Source organism: Melospiza melodia, chromosome Z, assembly GCF_035770615.1.
Source record: "Melospiza melodia melodia isolate bMelMel2 chromosome Z, bMelMel2.pri, whole genome shotgun sequence".
Taxonomy (NCBI): Eukaryota; Metazoa; Chordata; class Aves; order Passeriformes; family Passerellidae; genus Melospiza; species Melospiza melodia.
In genome coordinates, this window is record NC_086226.1 from 37,664,321 (window position 1) to 37,688,637 (window position 24,317).

Genomic DNA, 24,317 nt, shown 5'->3' on the forward strand with positions numbered 1-24,317 from the left:
TTTGACTACAAGTACCTAAAATTCTGTGGGAATTTATTTTGGGGGAAAAAAGTGTTGAAAACATACCTCTGAAAATAAAATGAGGGCAGGTCAAAGGGTATATTTTTTCATGCCCTGAAATTGAGAGTCAGAATACCTAAAAAGTTAAATTCAACCTGAAGTCCTGGTACTTAGTATCTTTGGAATTTGATGGCAGCATTCCTTAAAAAAATATAGCAATCAGTTTGTCATTAAAATGTAGCTAAACTTAAACTGACAACTACAGTATTGTAGAATAGTTTGAATTAAAAGGGACAATAAAGATAACCAATTCCAACCTGCCTGCATGGGCAGGGACATCTTCCACTAGACCAGGTTGCTCAATGCCCAATCGAGCCTGGCCCTGAACACTTCCAGGGATGGAACAGCGACATCTGCTCTGGACACCCTGTTCCAGTGTCTCACCAGCCTCATGGTAGAGAATTTCCTCCTAATGTCTTATCTAAACCTGCCCTCTTTCAGTCTGAAGCCATCACCCTAGTCCTCTTGCTGCATGCCCTGGTAAAAAAAGTGCCTCTACTGCCGCTCTTGCAGCCCCGCAATAGGTACTGAGAGATTGCTGTAAGGTCCCCCCAGAGTCTCCTCTTCCCCAGGCTGAACAACTCCAGCTTTCTCAGCCTTCCTTGATAAGAGATGTGTTCTATCCCTCTGATCATCTTTGTGGCCTCTGGACTCCTTTCTGCAGGAGGTCCCTGTCCTTGCTGTGCTGTGCCCCCAGAGCGGATGCAGCCCTGCAGGTGGGGTCTCAGCAGAGCAGAGCAGAGGGGCAGAATCCCCTCCCTGCCCTGCTGCCCACCCTGCTCTGGATGCAGCCCAGGACACGTGTGGCTCTCTGGGCTGGCAGTGCCCATGGCTGGGGCATGTCCAGCCTCTCAGCCACCAGCACCCCCAATTCCTTCTGGGCAGGGCTGCTGGGATCTGTTCATGCCCAGCCTGTGCTGGTACCAGGCCTGCTCTGACCCACGGGCAGCACCTTGCACATGACCTTGTTAAACCTCATGAGATTCCCATGGGCCCTCTTCTAGAGCTTGTCCAGGTTTCTCTGGATGGCATGCCGTCCCTCAGGTGCATCAGCTGTGCCACTCACCTTGGGGTCAGGTGTAAACTTGTGGAAGGTGCAATCGGTTCCATTCTCTGTCATTGATGAACATCCCAAAACTGATGTCCATTGGGACTCTGAGCCATTAGTCACTGCCCTCTAGATGTGACGGCCCAACCAGTTCCTTATCCACCGAACTGTCCATTCATTGAATCCACCTCTTCCAATGTAGAGAGAAGTATATTGTAGGGCATGTGTCAAAGGCTTTACCTAAGTGCAGATAACTGACATCCACAAACCTCCTCTTCTCTACTGATACAGTCACTCTTTTGTAGAAGGCCATCTTATCGCCATCTTAGTGATATTAAAATGTATTTAGATTTCTGTGCAATGTTGTGTGTCCTGGTGGTCATGGGGAAAAATGCTGTGAATTCTAAATTATAATAAGGGGGGTTTTTTGCCTCATGTAATTTTATTTGCTAAGTAATTTACAATTTAAAGTGTATTTCATATATTATTTAATGTTGGTAAATACCTTTACACTTTCAGGCATAAATCTCCGAAGAATGAGGGATTCACAACACATGTTCCTGGCCTTAATTAATGTTAGTTTTAGAGTAATTGCATTGGATCAACCAGTTCAGATCCAGATTGTGGCATAAAGTTGATGACAATAATCAGAGTATTAGAAGATTTTGGAGAAGAAGTGGACTTGAAGTTATGCACATTCTGCAGTGTGCAGTGTAATGAGGGAAGTTACACATGCATTAACGCCATTTAGTTTTGAGGGATAGGTGGACAGTAAAGAGCTGGGGAGAGGATGGGATGGTGCTGAACCTGTATTAGAGATGTCTGTGTTTATCTGACTCCACAACTGGATGTTGATTTTTGCCTTAGAAGACTTGAGTTTTGCTTGCAAATATGTATAAACAAACTTACCTGCTCTATGCAGCAGCACATACGGAAGTCATCAGGCAAGGTTTATTCTGCAGAGTAACTTATGTACATCCAAATGGACACAACTGGCAGATAGCTTGTGTGCAATGATGTACAGATTAAATTCATTACTTCTTCTCTCTTTCCTTCAGGGAACAACCCATCTTCAGCACCCGAGCTCATGTCTTCCAGATTGACCCAAACACTAAGAAGAACTGGGTTCCCACCAGCAAGCATGCTGTTACTGTGTCCTACTTCTATGACAGCACAAGAAATGTCTACAGGATAATCAGTTTGGATGGCTCAAAGGTAAATTATATATCAGAAAACCTAGTTGTCTGAAGCATTTTTGCTGCTACTTTCTAGTTTGATGTTCTTCATATTTCTTCCCAGATGTTTGTATCATTATCTGAGCAAAAGATTACTGACGTTTTAAAATGGTAACATTGCCTCATCATGTGTTTTAAGTGTTTATTTGTAAATTCTGTTTTCCATGTAGTTGTGTTGACTTCTATAACTATTGCTGAATTGAAGTAGTGACCTGTGCCTTGGATAATGCTATGAGAAGGATAAAAAGACGAAAATTGTACAAAAAGTACTCATAGGGATGCAATAACTTGTTTTCATTTCTGTACTCAGTCATTTATGAATGTAATTAGCTTCAGCTTTATGAAGGACATCTGTTCAGTGGCCATAATCAGTTAGTAAATCCTTTGTTATATAATCTTCCGATTTTTGCTGTAGAGAATGCGAGGATTGCCTCCTAATAAAGCCTACCTAATAAATGGTAAGCTTTTATCTAGACTCAGTTGGTTTGGTTTTAGTAGGGGATTTATGTGGGTGGGTTTTTTTGTTTGGTTTGGTTTGGGTTTTTTCTCTGTTTTAACTAGAAAGGATATTGTGCTGAGCTGCTCCTCTTGTAAAACATGTCTAAGAAATTAATTTGACGTGCAGAAAATCCTTGACTGTTTCTACCCACATAACTATAATAACAGTAACTTTACAAACAGTGTAGCAGAAAACTCTACACTTAGGGCATTAAAGATATACAGTTTGTAATCAAAAGTTGTGATCCTTTCCAGAGACTTTCATTTGAAGCTTTTGGAAATACATCAGTTCACAATGACTGGAAATTAAGTGCTCTGTTAAAATCATGGCAGTATTCCCGGAGATTTTATGCTTACTTATGGAAAGCTGAAAATTATTGCTCTGCGTTTTTTAAAATATCCAGAATTTTGCTATTTTAAATGTAAAAGGAGATTTTCTATCAGAAAAAGTATATAGAAATTGATCTCATAGTCAAAAATCTCTGCTTGAAGTGGCTGAGACTGGCATCAGAGCCTACCAGATTTTTTCAGCTTTGTCTTTGTTTTTTTTCCTTCTCAGCCTTCCTTCAAAAGATTCAATTAGTTCTATCAAATAATTAAAATAAGTTTTGAGTCAGTAATAATGAATAAAGACACTGGGATTGGAACTAGATGATGTATGAAATCAAGAGTACCAGTTATAAAATGATCTGGAGAATATACCAAATCCTTATTCTGACATCCACTGGGGTTCCTCCGCCTTAATCCTAATGCTGCAACTCCTGCTGGGTGCCGGCTGAATTAAATTGTCAAGCAGTTGTTCACCTATTTAGTTGTTCTTTTGTCTGCTGCAGCATTCTCTCTACATTCAGTACTAATGGCAAGGTACATTGATAATTCAGTTCATCGCTTTTATTTACTCTGTGAGTGCTGCAATCCTAATAATGTTTTCATCCAAGTCTTAGGTGAAGATCTAGAATCCCAGTCATGGTTAAGAGAGTCCCATTCTTTCAGGCATTAACCACATTGCTCTGAAACATACACAGGTGAATAGCGGAGGGACATGTGGAAGAATTTTAAGTGGGTTTCCAGCATAATTCCCAGACAGTTAGTTTATTTTTACTTAAGACTCCATCCTTTTTTTTTTAGCATGTCTGTTTATGTACAATATTGTATGTGCCAAGAGTTAAATGTAAATGTAAATATAAAGCATTTTTAAGTTTGAGTGTACCAGAGAGAGTCTGTGCTGTATGGTATATCGCTGGGTGTCAATAACACTGCTGATAATGCACATGTTGCCAGTGGCCAAAACCACTTGTCAAATCCTACTGGTTTTGAAGCTGTCACACCCCTCCCTCAGTGGGAACAGATCCAGCCATGTTTTATTGCACACCTGGTTGCTGGTGGGGTTTAACAGCATCCTTTGGGTTTGTAGAGTGAAGAGAATGATGTGCTCAGTTCTCAGGCACTGAGTAGTAAGTCAGTAAGTAAAGACAGCTGCTCACATGTATATTTCTGCAGTAGGAATGCTGGAGAGTGGTATACTATAGATTTGAGAGGTAAAATCCTATTTCTATCCCGCACCCTTCTCTCTCTAGGTTGGTGCATTTCAGAAGTATTCCTGGATATAATTTAACTTCTCTACTGATTATCTAAGAGTCATTAAATCTTTCTTCTTGAAAACAATAGGACATTTAAAAACATGATCTTCACTCCCCTTTTGTGCATTGCAATTTCCAACCTGCATTTACTTATGGGGTCTTTGGTTAATTTTGAAAGAGGGGTTTTTTTTCCTTATTTGAGCTTGATTTAGCCAAGACAGTTCCTACAGACACAACTTCTGCTTACTTTTAATGCATTTTGTGTAATATTTTCCTAAGCTACAGTCTCCTCTTGAGATATCTTGTACCAGATATCATGTATGTCCCTCTATCTTGACTACAAAAAGTATTCTAGTACCATAAAATATTCAGTGTACAGGCTATATATTTTATAGTCATGGACAATATTTGGAGACCTGTTGCCCATTGCAGAGAAAACTTGATGCAAGTAATCTGATTGAACTTGAATCTGGTTCCTCTGACCTCTTGAGTAAATATCTTTTATGTGACTTTTTTCTCCTACCAGTCCCAGATTCAAAAGAAAGCCTGAAAAATAAGATTTCTTATGTAGTATGCCATGACAACATTGAGCAGTTGTTGCTAAGGCTCTCACTTCTCATTAATTATATACTCATTTCAGAGATCCTTGGGAAAATGTGTTTTAGTACTTCTTTCTCCTGGGTGATTGAACAAAGCTTCCATTGTTTCTCCAGTAATAGTACAGGCAGATGTCAGGATTATTCTGAGTCCCGCTGTCTTTTGCATTTTGTCTATTGCCATCGCTGAGAAAAGGAAGAGACCAAGTATAGTGTGGTTCTTGCTTTACTAGTTAACTCTCTGATAATTTTTTTCTCAGCTACCAAGCAGGAAGATAAACTTAAATTTCATATTAATCTAGAACCAGAGAAGACTCTGGAAAAGAGTGGTTTCCCAGTCTGCAGGTTCCATGAACCTTGCATATATTATTACTCAGTCAAGTCTCCCAGCAGTGTTACTGCAGATGATCTCGTTATTTTAATCACTGTCTCACTTTAAAGTGACAATTTTTAAATGCTCAATAAATGTTTTAAGTGAGACCTGTACACACAAGTGTTCAGTGATTTTCCTTTGAAGAAGTTAGAAAGTTCAGTATCTTAAATTATTATTGCCATTAGTTTAAGCACAAGACAAAATTGTATTTGACCACTACTATATATCTTGCAGCCGTCAGGTTTGCAGCTCATAAAATGAACAGCTCAGACACATGCCCTATTTTCTCATCGCTAAAGTAATATGAAATGGAAACAGGAAAGCTATTTTATAATTCAAAAAAGCCTGAAGATAACTAAATCAGTTTTCTTCAAAAGCTAAATGTTTTCCTGTCAGATTGACACTGTTCTGTTTTTAAGATCCTCTTGTTCATTTATGGAAACAGCATTCTTGGAAATTGATTAAATATTTGACACTTGTTATATGAATAACTATGCAGTGAAATCTGGATTGGAGGAGAGCAGTTAAAGCAGTACGCATTTGAATGGACAGGACAGGCTTAATTATAAATTTTGATTTTAAAAATATATGGTTTTTTAAGTTAAATATACAAGTCTTGGTATCTAGTTTTTTCCAGAGGTATCTGACACTGGAGTGTATTTGTAGGATGCTCTAGCATTGCACTTTTAAAAGCATAGTTTTGGATGTGAGAAACCTAGCATACTAAGGCTTTTAATTTTGTTGTAAAATTGGTAAACTCATGGCAAGCTCAGTGAAAGGGCTTTTTTTTTTTTTAATCACTGGCATCTGAATGTAGTCTTCCCAGTCTTCCCAGTCCCAGCACTACCCTTGGGGTAATGCTATCTACTGACTTGAAACCTCTTTACTTTTCTTTCTTGGAAGATAAAGGAAAGAATCACAGCCAACTCTCTCTCAACACAATTATTTTTGAAGCTTTCTTCCTGCCTTTCTCTCTGGAAGAAAGCAATTTGACAGTCAATGTAACCCAGCCTAAATGCAGACTGCTGTCAAAAAAGCTATCCCATTCTGGACCAGGCACCCTGTTCAGGTTCTCCGTGGTGGAGCCTGTCACGTGGTCCCCAGAAGCATTTCTCTGTTTTGACTGGGTGAAGCTGCAGCCAGCTATACTGCTGTCACTGCAAGAAATGGCAGCTGTGGAGGCTTTAAACCTGTGTTTTGCTTGGAGATCTTAGCTCTCTGGAATTGGAGTCCTTTTCTGAATTGAGGAACCTGTCCTACACAGTCCCTAGGATGTTTAATTTCAAGGATAGTACTGTTGACAGCTTCCACAGGAAGTGAGATTGAGCATTAAATGAGCTTGCACAGTTCTATTCTGGGCTTCCACCTGGGTTTTTCAAATGTGGGCTTCCAAACACTAGTAGTGCAAAAGAAGATAAGCATACAAGTAAAAAAGAGTTCCAGAGCACCTCTTTTCTCAGAAGTCCTGTCTCACATTCTCTCTTTTGTCCTATATGCTGTAGACAGCAGTTTTCTAGGTGGTCATTTGGAGGTGATAGTGCAAGTAGGAGTCTGATGGCTTTATGTGAGCTCTGAACCTTATGCCTGAAGAAAGGAGAATAATGTTTAGTGTACCAGTGACTTCACTAAGCAGCCTCTGTATGAACATCTGAGGGATGTCTTTCAGACAATGCTGGAGATAGTTCTCCATTTTCTGGTCACGCGGCAAATCCTGTCTTTGATCTGATGAGGCTTCCTGGCTCAAATGTAAGCTTTCAGGCATTCCAGAATTTTCAAGGAGTTGTTCACAGTAGGCAAAATTTGTATTTAGGGACAAAAATTATCAGAAAGAATTTACTATGTTCAGATTTGCTCATCTTCATTAATGGTGAGTATAGCAAAGCTGCCAAAGTCACCAAGAAAGAGTTTTGTTAAATTTATCTGTGCTGCAGTATCTTTGCTTATCTTTCTACATGTTGCATTGAAATGTATGCTTTTGAACTTTCTTGCAATACTTGTCTCCACTACTTTATCTGAGAATCACCATATGAACATGGGTGCTGTTTGTGAGCTTGGCTGTAATTTTTTCAGGCTTGCCCTGTAGAATTCATAGAAAATTTTAATTTGGTGGTAGCTGTGCTCCAGTGGTACTCAAATCTTTCAGCAAAAACAAAGGGTGCAAAGTAAAATCCTTTAAATAACTACTTATTTCTATATCCATCTAGAAGTCCATATAACTCAAGTAGTATAGATTGATTTTGACTTTAAAGGATTTTCATCTTAGGAGAGCAGTACTTGGTCTCTGTGATGTTAAAGTTTCTCAGTCAGTATTCTGAGAAAACAGTCTTACATTCTTCCCATCTCTACAGTTTGCACTTCACATATGTACTCTTTAATGTGATGGAAATACTGTTGAAATCCACAGTGAAACTTAAAATGGTTTTAGTAGAACCAGCATATCACCTAGTAATTTCATTTTGTGTTTATATTATCAGAACTTACATGCTGGAGGATGATATTTTTTGCATCCCGTAGATACAAGAACAAGAATTAGAGAAGAAAAATTAAAACAAGAGTAGCTCCACTTCTGTAGCTGGTGTATGACTCTGCCATTGTTAACCTTGCTTGTATGTGTATAAAGGAAACAGACTCTTGTAGAACTGAGATTTAAAAAGAAAATGTGCTCCTTTGTATTATTGAGAGTTTTTCAGTGAGAATCTCATCTGCAACATGGGTGGGGGAAGAGCAGTAGTGGAGTTGACAGGCAACTGGAGAGGCACTGCCTTAAGGGACAAAAAAATACAAGTGCAAGACAAAAAGGGACTTTGATTGTCCTTATATGTAGAAACTTTAAAGGACTGCATGCAATTGTGAATTGATGCCTACTCCCCCTCCCCATCTATTTCCTCCTTACAATGTATGCAAAAATATGCCTTTGCAATTCTATCTGGCATTGAATTAGAAAACTGTTTCCTAGTTCCCAGCATGTGTCTCCTTCAGCGTATTCAGATAATTGTCTACAATATTGACAATTATGAGTTGTCTTTAGAAATAAATAAAAACCGTGAAGCCCATTTTTACAGTTATTACCTTTTTCAGGCAATAATAAACAGCACCATCACCCCCAACATGACATTTACTAAAACATCCCAGAAGTTTGGCCAGTGGGCAGACAGCAGGGCGAATACAGTCTATGGCTTGGGATTTTCATCTGAACATCACCTTTCAAAAGTAAGTATGACCAGTGGTAACTCTTCAGCTAGTGAGGCTACCTAAGTGTATTTCATTCCTGCTCACTATGTCTTGACTCTGTACTCACTACTGTTGTTATTTAAAAATAATTACAAAAAAATGTTCCTTGTCAATCCCTATAATGTAAAAAGCACAGGAGTAAGTGTGATCTGCAAATTTTCTTCAAATTGATGAAGAAAAGGAGAGAGATTGAAGTCTATTACACTTTATATTGCTAATGCTTTCTAATTACTGATTTGTTAGGTTTTCTTCTTAAAAAATTTTCTTTTAAAAATAAAAATTTTGTTCTTCCATTACAGTTTATCCATGACAGAATTTAAAGGAATAAACAATATGGTGTTTCTTGTGTATTTGGATCTCCTACACAAAAACTGTTTGTAGTCTTCAGATGCGTTTTTGTATTTTAGGCTGCATTCACTTTCACTTTTCTACTATGTAGTACATCAAATTACTGTTATTTCAAAGCTTGCAGCCTCAAAGTAAAGCTAGTGGGAAATATATTCAGTATAAAAGAAAAATACATTTTCTGCTGGAATGCAGAAGTGGAAATGTTTCCTGAAGCAGTATGTGCCATACATGAGTTTCTTTTCTAATCTACTTCTGCAAGAAGGAAATAGACCTCATTCCAGGGAAAGAAGAAATCCCTGTTTCTCAAACTGATGGCATAGGTCCTCTGAGCATCCTTACTACAGTACTTGTTTTTGCTACTGCCCTGGTAGATGAGTCCAAGAACCTGTGCAAGTGTGGTTTTTTTCTTCAGATGGGGAATTTCGGTGCAGTTTCAGAGCTTGTGTTTATATTAAGCAGAAAATTTTCATATTTGAAATAAAGAAAATATTTGGAAAATAAGTGCAATAAGATAAATACATGTTCAGGAAGGAATAATGGTGGCTAGCTCTTTGAAGGAAGAGTAATCATAGCAGCCCTTTTGAGAAAGTATTTGTCACTGTCCAAGGATAAGCACAGCCTCCCAGGAAACCATTAAAACGAGACCCAGTATAGCTACTTTATTTGGACAAGCATCAAACTTGTAAGGTTTCTTCCTTTCATAATTACTTGGTTTTCATTTCCACAAAGCAACACAACCACAGGACTTTCCAAGTGATTCTGGTATTGCACGTGCATTTATACACCTATCATTGCTTCAGTGAACTTGGAAACCTCATCAGTTAATTTGGTGTGTATGTCCTAGAAGCACTTGCTTACCAACATGGTAATAACTTCTCTTAATATTTCAATGGCTTTAGCAAAAATGCTAGTCTAGTTCACTAGTCTTTTAGACTAACTTGTTTTTATTATTCACAGATGATTCTTTGAAGGCAAAGCATCCTGCTGAAGTCGTGTACACTCTGTTTGCCTGACTTCAAGCTCTAGGTTATTCTTGCCAGTGGAAATATGTTGGGTTTTTTTAATTTTTGTCCTCAACTCCTCTTTTGCCCTCCGTCACCTTCTTAATTACAGTTCTCTCAATCCCATTCTTTTCACTGCCATCAAACAGATGTCTAGGACTTTTAAATATTCCTTTGACATGAAGCTCTATATTGCTGTTGAAAATTTAATCTGAAAGGCTACGGTAGACATTGTTTCCTAATTTCTTTTTTTTTGGAGTATTTTTTTTTTAACTCAGATTGCTGTTTTATGGACAATAAACAAATTTATTAAGAAAAATCCTGAGTCACAGACCTTTTCTGAAGATTGTGGTGAATCTATGAGCCCTTTTCAGCATACTGTTCCTGTTGTATCATATCTTAATTATTAAACTGATATTCATGTGGGTTGCAATTGCCAATTGTTGCAACTACTAAAATTCCTAAAGATTTAACTTTTTGTGTTATTTAAAAATTATAAATATATTGATGGGGAAAGAAAACTTTTCTTTAGATTAGAAGCTTTTCAGCCACTGGAGCTGGTAGGTATGTTTGATTGGGAATCAGAAGACCCAAATTAGATTTGCCCTGTAACTTTAGAGAAATCATGTCTATATTCTCTTTCTTGTTTTGTCCCTCCCTCAGAGGACTTACCCCCACTTCTGTGCATCATAGCCAGGTTTACCAGAGCACTCTGATACAGCCAGCACTTTAGGATTGTAAGTATTTTAAGTTCCAGAGAGCAAAAGGCAGCCTGCAACCACAAAAAAGTTGTTCTAGTCTGTAACCAGTTTCCACAGTTTAATAATGCAAATAATCCCAGCAGATAAAGTTAACTGTTTAGTCTCACATAATTTTCTGCATGTCTTATAGTACAGTGTTTGACGTCTGTACTGTTTGTTTCTTTTTCACATACCCCTGTCCTTCTGAACTGATTGCTAGGATTGATGCAACACTAGCAACCTCTGTTCTGTACAATTATTCTGAATAGAAATTAGTGGAGTGAGACTGTCTGATGGAAAAGTAATGGCACTCTAATCAACTTCACATCCCAACAGTATAGAGGAAAATTAATTAAATAGTTCACTAGGCCTTTTCTCAATGTTAGACCACAAATTCATCTCAAGACTGCTCCATCAGATGTCAGTGATACCTGAAAGGTACCTGTGTTGAAGGATATTCACAGGACCACAATTTGTTAGCAGAGTCCCTCTTGCTGCTGCAGTAGGAGAAACACAATGTCCTCTCACTTTCAGGAAAAATTGAGACTACTTTCTCATTCAGAATATGTCTGTGCTTTTGGTAGTATCCTGATGTATAAGAAATACTCCTTTTAGGGTATGCTGTCTTAGCTTCTTGAGTTAGCTGACCTGATTTATTCCATAAAGCTTAAGGAAATGCTAAATGGAAAGTGCCACCATGGATATTGGCAGCAGCCTTATGTAGTCGCCATGCACAGTTTTTCATCCTTTCCTTAAAAATGTGATCTTCCAGAAAACTTCTTTCATACCATGAGACTCATCTTTGTTATTCAGGAATTTAATCAAGCGATAGCTATTATTCATCACCTGACTGTCTCAAAGAATTCTAGAAAATTTGTGAAAATTTCCACCAAATGGGGCTTTTTGGCTCGTTCTTAGAATGCTGTCTACTGATCTATGATTTTTTAAAAAGCATTCTGTGGCTGTCATAATTACTGCCTTTGTCTTCAGCCATTTATTTCAAACCTCAGAATCATATTTGCTGTTTAATAATTCTCTGGTCTTAAGACTGATTTAAATAATAGGTTACCCATGAAATTTTGAGGTTTAGCTGCAAGTCTTAAAAAAGTATTATTTGATTCTGGTGTCCTGTTTCATCATCTGTTGTCAATTTCATCATCTGTTCTGAGACTGTTTTTGATGCTGGGTTAAATTTTCAGGAAAAATAAGCTTTCAAATAATGTAACAAATGAAATACAGGATACAAGAAGAGAGAAACTAAAGTCCTCAGATACTAGTAGCCTGCCAGAAAAAGGTTTAAAGACACTAAGGTTTTTAGGTCTTGTGTAGTAAGTGAAGTTCTGATTGAAAATAATTGGTGAGGTTGTGCCACACAAAAAGTAGCCTTTGTACCTTGCATATACACGGAGTGCAAAACAATCTCTTCATATGCTGTTGCCAAAGAGATTTACAGGCTGCTGGAGAAGCTTCTGATATTTTTGCAGAATCATTTCGCTCTTAAACTGATCATATTAAGATAATGGTCTGTATAAAAGAAGTAGGACACAAAAACAAATTTGTGGCCACTCTAGCAATTAGTGTAGTGGCAAGGTGAGAACTGTGAAGCCAATTTTTTTCCAGCCAGAGAAACCAGGCCCTATTCTTAACAAATTAATTTAATCTTTCAGGTTTAAGAGGGCATATATTTCTAAATTGCTGCTTTATCTATTTTCTGGAAGAGATGCATGTAGCATAGGAATAAAGCCTATTATGGCAGTTCCATATGCAATTTCATGATTTAGTGTTCAGTATAGGCAATTCTAATTCAGTGAATTTGTTCTTTAACTTGATTGATGTCAATGAACGTTCTAGAGATGAACACAGTATTTCCACTGTTTCTTCTCTAATTACCTATTGAAATTATAAATGCAGTTAACATTTGGGAAGAAGTCAGTATTGTTTCAGTCATGAAAGAACAAAGTACATTGAAAGCTTTCCTAGCTCATGGTGACCACATTAGGCTTCAGAAGTAGATTATTTGTTGTTTGAGGAGGGTAAAACCAGAATCTGAGAGCAGCTATGCAAGGCAGTTTGTCCCTATTATTAGCCATCTCTGAGGTGAGTTTCTTAAAACTACCAGCAACAGATCATGCTTCATTGCATTGTCATTTTCCTGACATATAAAGAGTGTGTATTAAGATATGTATTAAGTGCCTGAAAGGTATGTCACTGTGTAACTCATTTAAATGAATATCTAATAAGGAGAAAAATTTTTTAAATTACTGACAGAATTTGACATTGTGAAATGCACAGTACAGCATTCTGTTCTGCATGCAATGTATTATTTCACGCCTACTCTTTCTCTCTTTTCTTTTTTTTATTCTTTAAACATATGTACCTTCAGTTTGCTGAAAAATTTCAGGAGTTCAAAGAAGCTGCGCGAATAGCAAAGGAAAAATCCCATGAAAAGATGGAGCTAACAAGTACACCCTCTCAAGTGAGTCTTATTGCCTGATTCAAGCATCATACTTCTTGCCTGTGCTACTTATTGTTATTGTTCTTTACATACATATTTATTAAAAATTAAGGGGGGATTTCTCAGTTACTGTGAATCCTCTCATTGGTCAGCAAGAGTGTCAAGAAGTCTTAAAAATGCATTTAACATGTACTGCAAGCAAATCAAAGGGAGTTGTTCATAAAATTGTGTGGGTTTTTTATTCCTTTTCCTTTATTTCAGCTTTCCCAAGAAAATTAATAAACATGATTATGTAAATGAACTATACTAAACACTTTTTGTACGATTTCCTATTTTATCCACAAAACTTCACAAAACTGTAAATTACTTTTATAGAACAATCATTACACTAAAAATAAAGGTTGAAACAGTAAACCTTTTTTTACTTACTTCCTGCTGTGTAGTTTCCTCTTGTGAGATGCATTGAAGGAAGATGATAGATTCACAGGCTGGTTCTGGAGTTCTGTTACAGTTAGCTGTGATGTATAGTAAGAGTTTATAAAAGGTATCTCAAAACACTAACTGAGTTAATCTAGGCACAGAGAGTCAGTTACTATATTCACATTTACATTAGTTATTGCTGTAATTAATTATGAATACTTAGAATTTGGTTTGAAAAAAGAAACTTATTGAGGCTTTTATACCCCATCTCTCCTGTAGTCCTCCTGCCCAAGATTTTTGACTCAGTTAGCTCTTGGTTTTGCTTTAAGCAGTAGTGAAGACAAATACAATTCCTTCTCTTGGAGAATGCAATAGCTTTAAAACTACAGCAGAGATTCCTGAGTTGAGTAGACTGAACCTTTTTTCTGGGGAGTCTTTTCATTGAATCAGTCTGTCTTCAGTGCTTTTTATTGTAATAGTCTCCTGCTCTTTGATGGAGTAAGGATAGCAGGCAGTTTGCAGTGTGCTGCAGAAATAGTTTTATTGCTACCAGCACCTACATCTGGTGTCCTACCAAGAGAAGTCAGTGGAAATCAGAACATACAACAGGAACAAGCATCATGTTGTTTTCCCTGTAAGCAGTTTGCCAAAATGCTAGGCTGGCTTTTGCTGTTAATAGGAAAATGCTTACTCCAACGAAATGGAAGAAATATAAGGCAGGGATTTCTATAAGTTTACTTTACTGTCTCTAAATTTTTGATAAATTCCACAGAGACAATGGAAGTATGTATTTCAATATTATACACTTATCAAAAATACACATTTGACTTTAGTGACAGTGAAGTGCTTCACCCAGACCTCTAGTTACTTGATGTTATAGACAAAAAATTATTATGTTTGTCTTTTGACACATTGATTAATATTTTGGACTCAGAAGTTAAATCTGACGCTGTCATGTGGAGTGACTTATTACATGGTTTGATCATAAATTTGAGCTATTCACTCAGAGATAAGATGCTTTTGTTTTGCAGCTCATCAGGGTTAAAGCTTTCTCTTAAACTGAGTGAGCTATTAATGCTGTTCATTTTCCTGAACAGAGTTCTTTTTGCAGTTGAAACCTAACATTTTATGCTGTAGGCAGTTACAGAAATGTTACTCTGAGTGATTCTATAATGCCTATTGTGGGCTGCAATTTCATTATGGCAGACTTGAACATAATTTCCTATTCAGGCCTTACTTTTCTTCTTTTTTGCTTTTCACTGTGTTGTTAAGCTAGTGTATTATTCTGAGTTATTCAGTTAGTGCAAGTGCTGACACATGAACATAGTAGTTTTCACATGCTAGTTCCGTAGAGATAAGGGAATCAAATCAAGAACTTCAGAGTTTAGAACAGATAAAAAGCAATGACATCATGACAAACTCCAGCAGTTCTGTGGTACTGAGCTCATTCAGTCAGATTTATGGCTGGGAGGAGGATGGGTGCTTGGTACTAGGAAAGTTGGGACCATAGAGACATTTTAAAGAGCACCTGCTCTCATTTTCGTCATCTACTAAAAGGTGGTTGCAAGGCAATCAATTGAATTGCTGTCTTTCTGAATCATGTTCTAGCTCTTCTTCCCCTTTTGCATGGTGATCCATTGCAGAGAATGAGAGTGTAAGAGGAAGAAGATATTTTTAATGGTCAGAAAATGTCTTGCAGGAACCTGGCTTTTTCAGTGGAGCTTTGGTGGCATTGGCAGGAAGGACATTGGGAGGTTTATGAGCTCTGTAATGATAACTCAGGTATCTAAAAGGATCAGTCCCTCTGCAGTCTTGGACATGCAGATATCTTTCTGTGTTAAATTAGTAATAAGTAGGAAAATACTGCATTTCAAGACTGGAAAATATAAACATCAAACTTAAATAGAATGTTTTATTTCTCTTGGTACAGCTTTAAAAAATGTCATTATTCATCAGTTACTGCAAGTATTGTATATGGTGCAGGTACTGGATATGGTACATTTCCCACCGTCTCTACTACAGAATTCTGAAAGAGTAAAAGTACTCTTTTCTGCCTCAGTATGCCCTTACAGATTGAGTCTTTATGAAATATCTCTACAATTAATGTAACAAAACACTGCACAAGACATTTGCTGTTCACTATTGTTTGATGCAAGCCTGAAAATATCTCTGCTACGTGTGAGTTTCAATTCTGAATGCCATGCAAAAACTTGGGAAACTGCAGAGAAATAGAAATCAAGAGATAGCAGCAAAAATATCTCAGAAATTTGATACGTATTTGTAGTTCAAATATTTAGCAGACTCTAGCCATTTAAAATTTCAGAACAATTTTGCCTTAAGTCCACTAAAATTAGGTTGATTCTGTCAGGTGTTATGTGCTTTAGCAAAGTGTTGCTCCTAAAAGGGCCTTAATGGCCCGGAAGTAGAAGTTCCATGTGTTTTTTTGATATTTTGTTTCATTTGGAATGGAATATGTTCTTTGGATTTTTTTAGTGTGTGGGAAACACATGGTAGAAAGAAAACCATACATAGCCTAATTCGCAGTTTCTTTATAGCAGGGGTGCCTTGTCCCCTAAGCAATGCTCGTGCTAATTTTAAACTCTTCATTCTCCCTATTTCTTTAATACCTCCTGTTCTCTGCCTGCCTACCAGCAGGCTTTACTTTAATTTTCCAGAATATCAGATAATAGATAAAATCACCATTTACCTTAACTATAAAGAGAACTTTACTTGTTCAGAGAAAGACAGGGGCCTGGACCACCAAATTAGAAGAGAGGTGCTGCTTTTTTATATGTAAGTCCCATTGAGTACCCTGGGCTTTCTCAAGATTAAGAGTAGCGTATTGTTTCTGTGTCAGAGAACCTGTACTTTAAAGCCATCTGTATGAAGACAGATTCATATAATAGTACACAATTTAGCTATATCTGGTATGTCTGGAGGCTTTGGTCTAGAAAGACGTTGTCTATTTTGGGACTTCTAAGACCACCTATGCACATAGCTATACCATCTGGTGTCCATTTAACTGAGCCTTAGGTAATAAAAACTTGCAGTCCTCTTACTATGTTTACATAAAACTGAAATACTGGGTCCCCTGCTTTGCCACCTCCTATTTCCCAGATTCATCTTGTAATACAGGAAATAATTTTGCTTTTGTTATAAAACTCATGGATGGTGGTTTGCCGTGGCAAACCACCCATTTCTCAGTTACTAGCTTCCCCATGCACTTAAATCTGAAGTTCACTGAACTGCATGAAGCAATAGCCTGACAACTGTGTCTACCTACCTGCACCCCTTTCTTTTAATTTAAAGCAACCTTAATTAGATTTAAGTGCGTAACAAAATAGAGCAGTCTGCAGTTGCACCGCATCAGTCTTGAGAGGATTCACCCCAATCAGTTGGCATCTGAACCTCAGTCCTTTTCTTCTAAGGATGACTGTGCTCTGATAGTGTTTTTCTGACCCTAGTCATTTCAGATTAAGACCTTTTTTGGTTTCTGAAATTGTGGGGTGGTAAATATTAAAAATCACAGTCTTGTCTGTGATTCTAATAATATCCATTATTATTATGTCTTTTTCTCTGTAGAAGTACAAAATTCACTTAGAGCTTGTGAAAAAAGATCCAAGATGTTATATGAATTTTTGCAACAAGTACTGCAAAAAATGTTTCATACATGTCTGGATGGCAGTAGCTGGTAGACTTATCCACTGCCAGCCAGTGCAGAGAAGCACTATGAAGAATAGCTGAGTGAAGAAGGTGTATGGAATCCTCACTGAGATAACAGTATAATACCCAATATCTAAACATGCTATATTTGGGGTTTTTTTGTTCATTATTTTAGAACCACTAACTTCTATTTTTTCTGTCCCTTATTGTTATCACTAAAAGGTGGTTTGATTTGTGCTGTAATGTCTACTTGTTTTACTTTAAAGACTCTTCTGTAAGTGCAGAAAAGATGCAACCCTCACTTCTGTGGGTTTTTTTAAAGATGTTGAAATATAAGATGTCTTTTGATGAATACCCCACTATTATGTTTAATTTAAATAATAAATATCACAATGTTAGGTCCAATTTTGTGAAATCTGGAGTGGATATGTGAAGTTATAATGGTATGCAATAAAAACTTAATTACAGATGCACATCTCACAAAATTTTTCTAAAATACTTTTACTCCTCTAATTAATATAAAATGGGAAAATATTATTTGTAAACATTTGTGAAAAATCTTTTCACAAATGTAAGTGGCTTTTTCAGTTATATTTGGTGCTTTGTTCATAGTCAGCTCCATTAGAGTTGTCTGCAAATAAATTACTTATCAGGCAGGGGTAGTTGTGAATGTGTGGAAGCACTGATTAACCTGTACTTTTTGTGGGGGAGAAACACATTAAAAACTGCTGTTTCTTTTGTTCATGAATTTGCAGGCCATGAACCTTTAGCTATTACATAGACTGAGATGTTTTTCTGCCTTAATTTTTGTTACTTGAATTTCATTAATATTAGAAGTCTATGGAAGTACTTTAATGAAAAAAAAGCTTAGATGGAAATTGTAATTTTTTTCCTTCTATTGAAATAATTTTTTGCACTCACATTTAAAACATTTTAATAAGTACACTCTGATTTTATGTATCTAGTAGTAGTGTTGCAGGAATTTTATCTTAAAGGGACTTCTATATCTTAAAGCTATTCAGATATTTTAAACTGTGGTATGTAAATTTTTATAATATATAATGTAGTTTCAGAAGAAGAAAAAAATAGAAGAAAACCATTTAGATCCAGAAAGTCTTTCATTTATTGTCAGTGGAAACTGTTCTATCCTATTAGATGATGATAATAATAACAATAATAATAGGAGGAGGAGACAAAACCATGCCATTTGTATAGAATATTTTTTTTTTTGCCTCTTTATATTATCAACTCTCTTCATACTTTCTTAAAAGTATACACAAATGTACATGCTAGTGTGATGGAAGGTAATGAAAACCACAGCAGTGCCTTCTGCTGGGAGGCAGCCATTAAGTTCTCCAGGTGTTCAATTGCATAGCCATAGCTGTGTGTACACCTGGCTGTAGCTGGAGTATCCTACTTCACCGATAATAGCATGACCAGCAAGAGCTAGGCCAGGCTAACATGCCTATGAAAATTTTTGCCTGTACTTTAGTGAACAAGTATTCTTTGGAGATGGCTCATAGGTGAAACTGGAACACACTACAAATGGCCCTCCCACTGTTCACTTTGGTTAATAAACAGCACAAAAGTTGGATTTTGAGACAAATACCAGAATTGTTTGTTTCACTGCATTAGAATGTAAAGTATGAGACAAGAATTCCAAGTGTCAAGGGTCACCCACTGTGTATCAAAATGTGGGTGGAATGTAATACCAGGTAAGAGAGAGTTCTGTAGTAAGTGAAAGGTTGGATCTTGCAAAGAATTCATATGCCAGTTGTGTTTTGTGTAAGATAATGTGAATCTTTTGGTAATATATTTTGTATTAAATACAAATGATGAAATGGGACCATGAAGGATGCTGGAAATCTGAACACCATATTAATACTAACTAAAGTTTGTGTGTTGTTTAAGAATGAATGTTAGCGCTTTTATGTACATAACCTTTCTGGGCAGGTCAGTTTGTAATTTCAATATGTTGTTTTTTTCACTTAAGGAATCAGCTGGAGGGGATATTCAGTCTCCTTTAACTCCTGAGAGCATTAATGGGACAGATGACGAGCGAGCGATGCCAGAAGTGACGCAGAACTCAGAACCAAGGGCTGAACCAACACAGAACGCATTGCCATTTACCCATAGGTACAGATTCCATTCCCACATCCTGATTAAGTGATACCTATCTCCTTCCTTGTTAAAGGGACCTTCTCCCATGTTGTTTGGAGAAACAAAGCAAACCCACCTTTCACCCCAAAAATGGACTCACTTTTGGATTTGTAATATTTTTTCTAATTTAAAAAAAAGATATGAGAAATTCTCTTGAAATAAGATTTGGGGGAACATTATAGTTTAATCAGCCCTTGAACACTGGTTAGAGTAGGTGTCCCTTTAACAGGAATCAATATGTCAATGTCTGAGCTCTTAGTAAAATTACCTGCTTCATAGAATATTCCAATTAAATTATTTTTGTACACATTCTTTGAGTGGCTGATGGGACCTTTCACTGACAACCTTTCATTGACAAGTTCTTGGAAGAAAAGGGACTCTTACAGCATTTTTGGATTATGATGTTTAAGGCAGGCTTTAATTGCACAGTTCTCTGACAGTTGTAAAATTTTTCAACTTTTTTTCAAAATACAAGAGAAGTGTAGCCCTGCTTCAGACTGAATTCTTGTTTTTTGCACTAGGAATGCTGTGCTCTGTTCTTTGAGAAAGGTAGGACTTTTTATTTAATTATGCAAGTGACAAATTACAATGGATATATCTTGCCTATTAGAAGTAATTGTAAAGGAGTTGCTCTCAATAAAATACATAATTTATTGGGACTATGGAGAGTAAGTGAAATACTTAATAAAGTTAGAACACATCTAGAAATACTAGATTTATTTTTTAAGCATTGTGTAATTCAGCCTAAGTAGAGTTTAAGTGGTCTTGATCAAATTTTGGGGAATATTAATACTTCAGATATGTTATGCAATTCAAAGTGAGCACAAGTGAAACCAAAATTGTGCAGAACATCTCAGTTTTTGTAAGAGAATAATACTGTTAACTATCTGGGAAAAAAATTTGCATTTTTCAAATGAGAAAAACCCTCTTACACTATTTTTTTATTTTTATACTGTCACCAGTGCATGTATTATTTTTATACTGTCACCAGTGCATGTATTGTATGTTTCAGAAGAAATGGTGCATTGTGAGAATGTTATGTGCATGGTGAAGGAGTATTACAAATGTTGCAGATCTATCAGTGCTCTGTAACAAGTTTGTTTAAACTGTTTCAGTATCAAAACTTTCTATCGATATTTTTGTGAAAAGGCGTTGTGATAAAGCCCGCACATGAACAGTGTGGTTTGTTCTTTTAAAAAAATGGTAGTTTGAAGATGTCCCCTCTGGTTCTGCGTATGTAAATATGTTTTCTGGTATGCCAATGTAGTAACTAAGTTTGGTCTCCATTGAGCATTACTGAAGACACTTTTGAAATCCTGTTGTCATTTTTAATGATATAGAGTAGAGCTTACAAAACTTTTACATGCGTTGCATTTTTCGATCTACTTAATGTATGCAGTGTGAGTGCCTAGTTTTAGGTTTTTATCCTGTTAGATATCAGTAGCTAGAATTAATCTTCCAACAATAACTCTGCATTTTGAGATTTACTTCTTGTTCATTCTCAAAAGACCAGTGTTTTGTCCTGCTAACGGTAGCTTCAAGTTTGTTAATGAACTATTACTGAAGAAAACCCAAATTTATATACCTCTTTGAAATAAATTAAATTTTTGGAATAGGTAATAATTTTGTTATAAATAAATTATTATTATTTATTTACTATAAATAAATAAATAAATAAATATGCATGAAACACATGCACAAAGGAGATGGAAAGCAAAGCCTCCAGGATTGTGTTATGCCTGGTTAAATGGGCATGTTTTTGTAGAGGGTTTTCATAATAATAACTTAGCAACTAGGTAGATACACCTAGCTGCTTGTGCTGTCTAGAACAGTGCTCTCCGCAGGCAGTCTGCTTGCCCTGACTTACAAGGAAAAAAAAATTAAAACCCTACGTCCCAATTATTGGAGACTCCCTGGGCTTCTCATGTGTCAGGAAAGAACTGTGCTTTTTCTTGTTGCCTGCCTTTCTGATGATGTGGTGTGTGTGTGGCGCTCCGTGTGTGATGGAGAAGATGGCTGAACTAAGCCCTCTCCTTGTGCACCCTGGTAACTTCTGCTGATCCTGGGCCTTTTCCTTCTGCATTCTACATTTCAGCAAAGGTAAAGTTTAGTCAGCACTTCTGGGTGAGGAAGGTAATGCTTCAAGGGTATTTGATTGTTGTCTTGTTTGTGGCATTTCTTTTCACGGATTTGCCTTTAGTCCAGAAACTGCTGATCAATCTCTAGTGCTTTTCACAAGAAAAGGCATTGTGGATTTCCCTGCAGTGAGTTTAGCTGTAGGGCATGTGAGAGTCACCCAGGCTGGTTTACACTGCTCTGAAATAACACTACCATAGCAAGTTCATTTATTCAATAAATGGGAAAGCTCTATTATGCTCTGGCATTAACACCAGATACTTTATTGTGTGAAGAATGAAAAGGTGTAGTCCTCAGTGTGTGTTGGAGCACACGGAAGCAGGTGTGGGGAGGCACAGAAGGAGCTCATGCAGTCATGGGGCAAGTGCTGTAGCTTTGTAGGCAGCTAAGACGATGTGAGCAGCTCTGTGTGGCAGTAGTGGCTGGCCAGGTGAGAGCTGTGGCTGCCAAGAAGGTTGTCAAGCACAGCAGAGCCAGGTGTGTCTGTGGCAGAGGAGGGAAGGAGTAAAGATTTGAAGGGGGCCACTGTCAAAACAGTGATTTAAGTAAGAGGTTTCAGGTTCTTATATGAATTGGAGGTCTGACAGGAGTGGAAAAGATCAGCAATTACAGGTGTGAAGGTCATGCTTTAGTTTATATCCTACTGCTTGTCATTTTCAATCTGCACACCTGAAAAATGTTCAGTTGGATTTTGTTATAACATGTCTTTTCTGGCCAGATATGTTTTTTCCTGCCTTGTACGTCTTAGGATAAGTAGCTGAGATCTTTTATTTCAGCTGCATGAGTATGGACTACTTTTGTATATATAGTTATTTTCTGACCCCAAAAATCAGCATTACTCGAGTCACCAGAGTTTTACTAGAACTCAAATGTCTTATTATTTCAGTAAATAGTTGTAAGAATTGAAATTGACATTCTCCAGAATATGTCTAAAATTCCATTAATTCCCCTTGAGCATTACAGTGCTGTAGTCTAGTTGCTTCAATTTAATTCTCATCTGGAAAGCCCTAATGCTCTTTGCAAGCAGTGTAATTCAGATCAACTGCTTGAGAGATAAGTGTACTAAACAGTTACAAGTCGTGCACCAAAGATAAACTCGTGTAATTAAATATCTTGCCTTTTTTAAGCTATGTATGGTGGTTAATGTTGAAAAATGAAGTAATATTACCGTGAACTCCCACATCCTATAATATTCTACACACTGAGCACTGCTGTCATGGGTAAATGTTGCCAAAACAAATGAGGTAAATTGTAGCTTAAAGAATGGCATCAGAATTTTTAAAAGTCTCGTCCATGACATTTATCAGTCCTTTTCTGAACAGTAGCTAGTCCAAGAAGACTTTTTTCTATCAAAATCTAGGTAATCAAATCTAACATTTAAATCAAGACTAAAAAATGTACATATTTTTGTTCCATATACATATTTTCTATTTTTTGTTCTAAATACATATTTCTTGAGTAAAATTTAGTTTCCTCAGATATATTTCCTGTTTAAAAATATTTTCCACATTCTTCAAGTTGTGATTTTTTGATCTTTTTCTCCATCTGAAAACTGTTGATTATAAAGTGGGGTTTGGAGAGAAAAATTTGCTAAAAATTTTTGACCTTTACAGATGTGACTGACTTTTAAAAGCTTTCACATGACCAGCAATTGTCTACTATACACCATGAGGATTAAACTTTTATTACAACTATTCAGTTTTAATATCTGAATTATATTTTAAGGCTGAATAGTGTATTTGCTGAACTTTTGCCAGTGCTGCTTTTTGATAACTGTTGAATTTGCTCTTTCACTCTTGAAGAGAATACATTTGCTTATAAAAAGCTTTATTCCATTTTTGACACCTTAAGAAGCTGATAAAATGCATTTTCAGAAAGGAAATATAAGAGGATTCTTCTGGGACAAACTTCGAAACTTTTCAATTTCCTGTCGACCATGACTTGTACCCGTTACCTCATTTTATTTTGTAACATGTAAACTTGGAATTTCTATTGCATAATGTTTTAATCAGAAAATATATAATGTGTGTGTTTGTTGCTTGTTCGTTAAAACTCATATTTTTGTATTCAAGTTTTTAATGGGGAATTTTGACTCATTGCCTTAGTGAAAATGGACTTAATTCGAATGATGCTTATATCTTAGATATGTTATTGTCTAGATAGGTTACTATTTAATAATGCTGCATGTAAATCCAATGCTGTACTACAAAGAAAAACCAAAAAGTCTTGCTGCTAGGTCATGCTCTTTCTCTGAGTTTTCATTAAAAGTTGTGTATAGAAATCTCTTCAGTAGATTTTTTCACTGTGTGTATTAAAACTACTCACTTCTACAAGCTTAAATATTGTAGTTGTGTTATAGTACAGGTACTTTGTGAATCAGGCAGAACTGTTAATTTAGCTTTAGGAAAATCTTTGAGTTAATAATTATTGGGGTATTTTGTATTTTGAATTTAAACTCAAATCCTAGTATTTAGATGTTTATTATAGAGTTATGCTTCCTTATCAGGTAGTCCAGGGGTGCATATTGCTTTTTTAAAAATACTTGGGTTTGAATGCTATTTAACGTGATCAGTGGATTATTTATTGTTGTGAGGATGCTCACAAGCTCTCTAATCAAAGCTGCTGCTTAAAGAACAGCTATGAGATGAGATCAAGCTGCTCTAAACTTTATCCACCTGGGTTTTGAAAGCTTTTTGGAATGGAAAAGGGTAAATCAGGCATTTTTGAAAGGTTTCTGTATAACATAAAAGGCAGCAACTTCTTCACATTGCAC

General features: G+C 36.6%; 1 protein-coding gene across 1 annotated transcript in view; it reads left to right on the plus strand.

Moving 5' to 3' along the window:
* Positions 1-24,317, plus strand: part of HOMER1 (homer scaffold protein 1) — an 87,297-nt gene that overhangs the window by 21,477 nt on the left and 41,503 nt on the right. The window contains exons 2-5 of the mRNA XM_063180499.1: positions 2,167-2,323; positions 8,469-8,600; positions 13,094-13,186; positions 19,242-19,384. Of these exons, the coding sequence (XP_063036569.1) occupies positions 2,167-2,323; positions 8,469-8,600; positions 13,094-13,186; positions 19,242-19,384 (525 nt within the window). The remainder of the gene's footprint in view (positions 1-2,166; positions 2,324-8,468; positions 8,601-13,093; positions 13,187-19,241; positions 19,385-24,317) is intronic.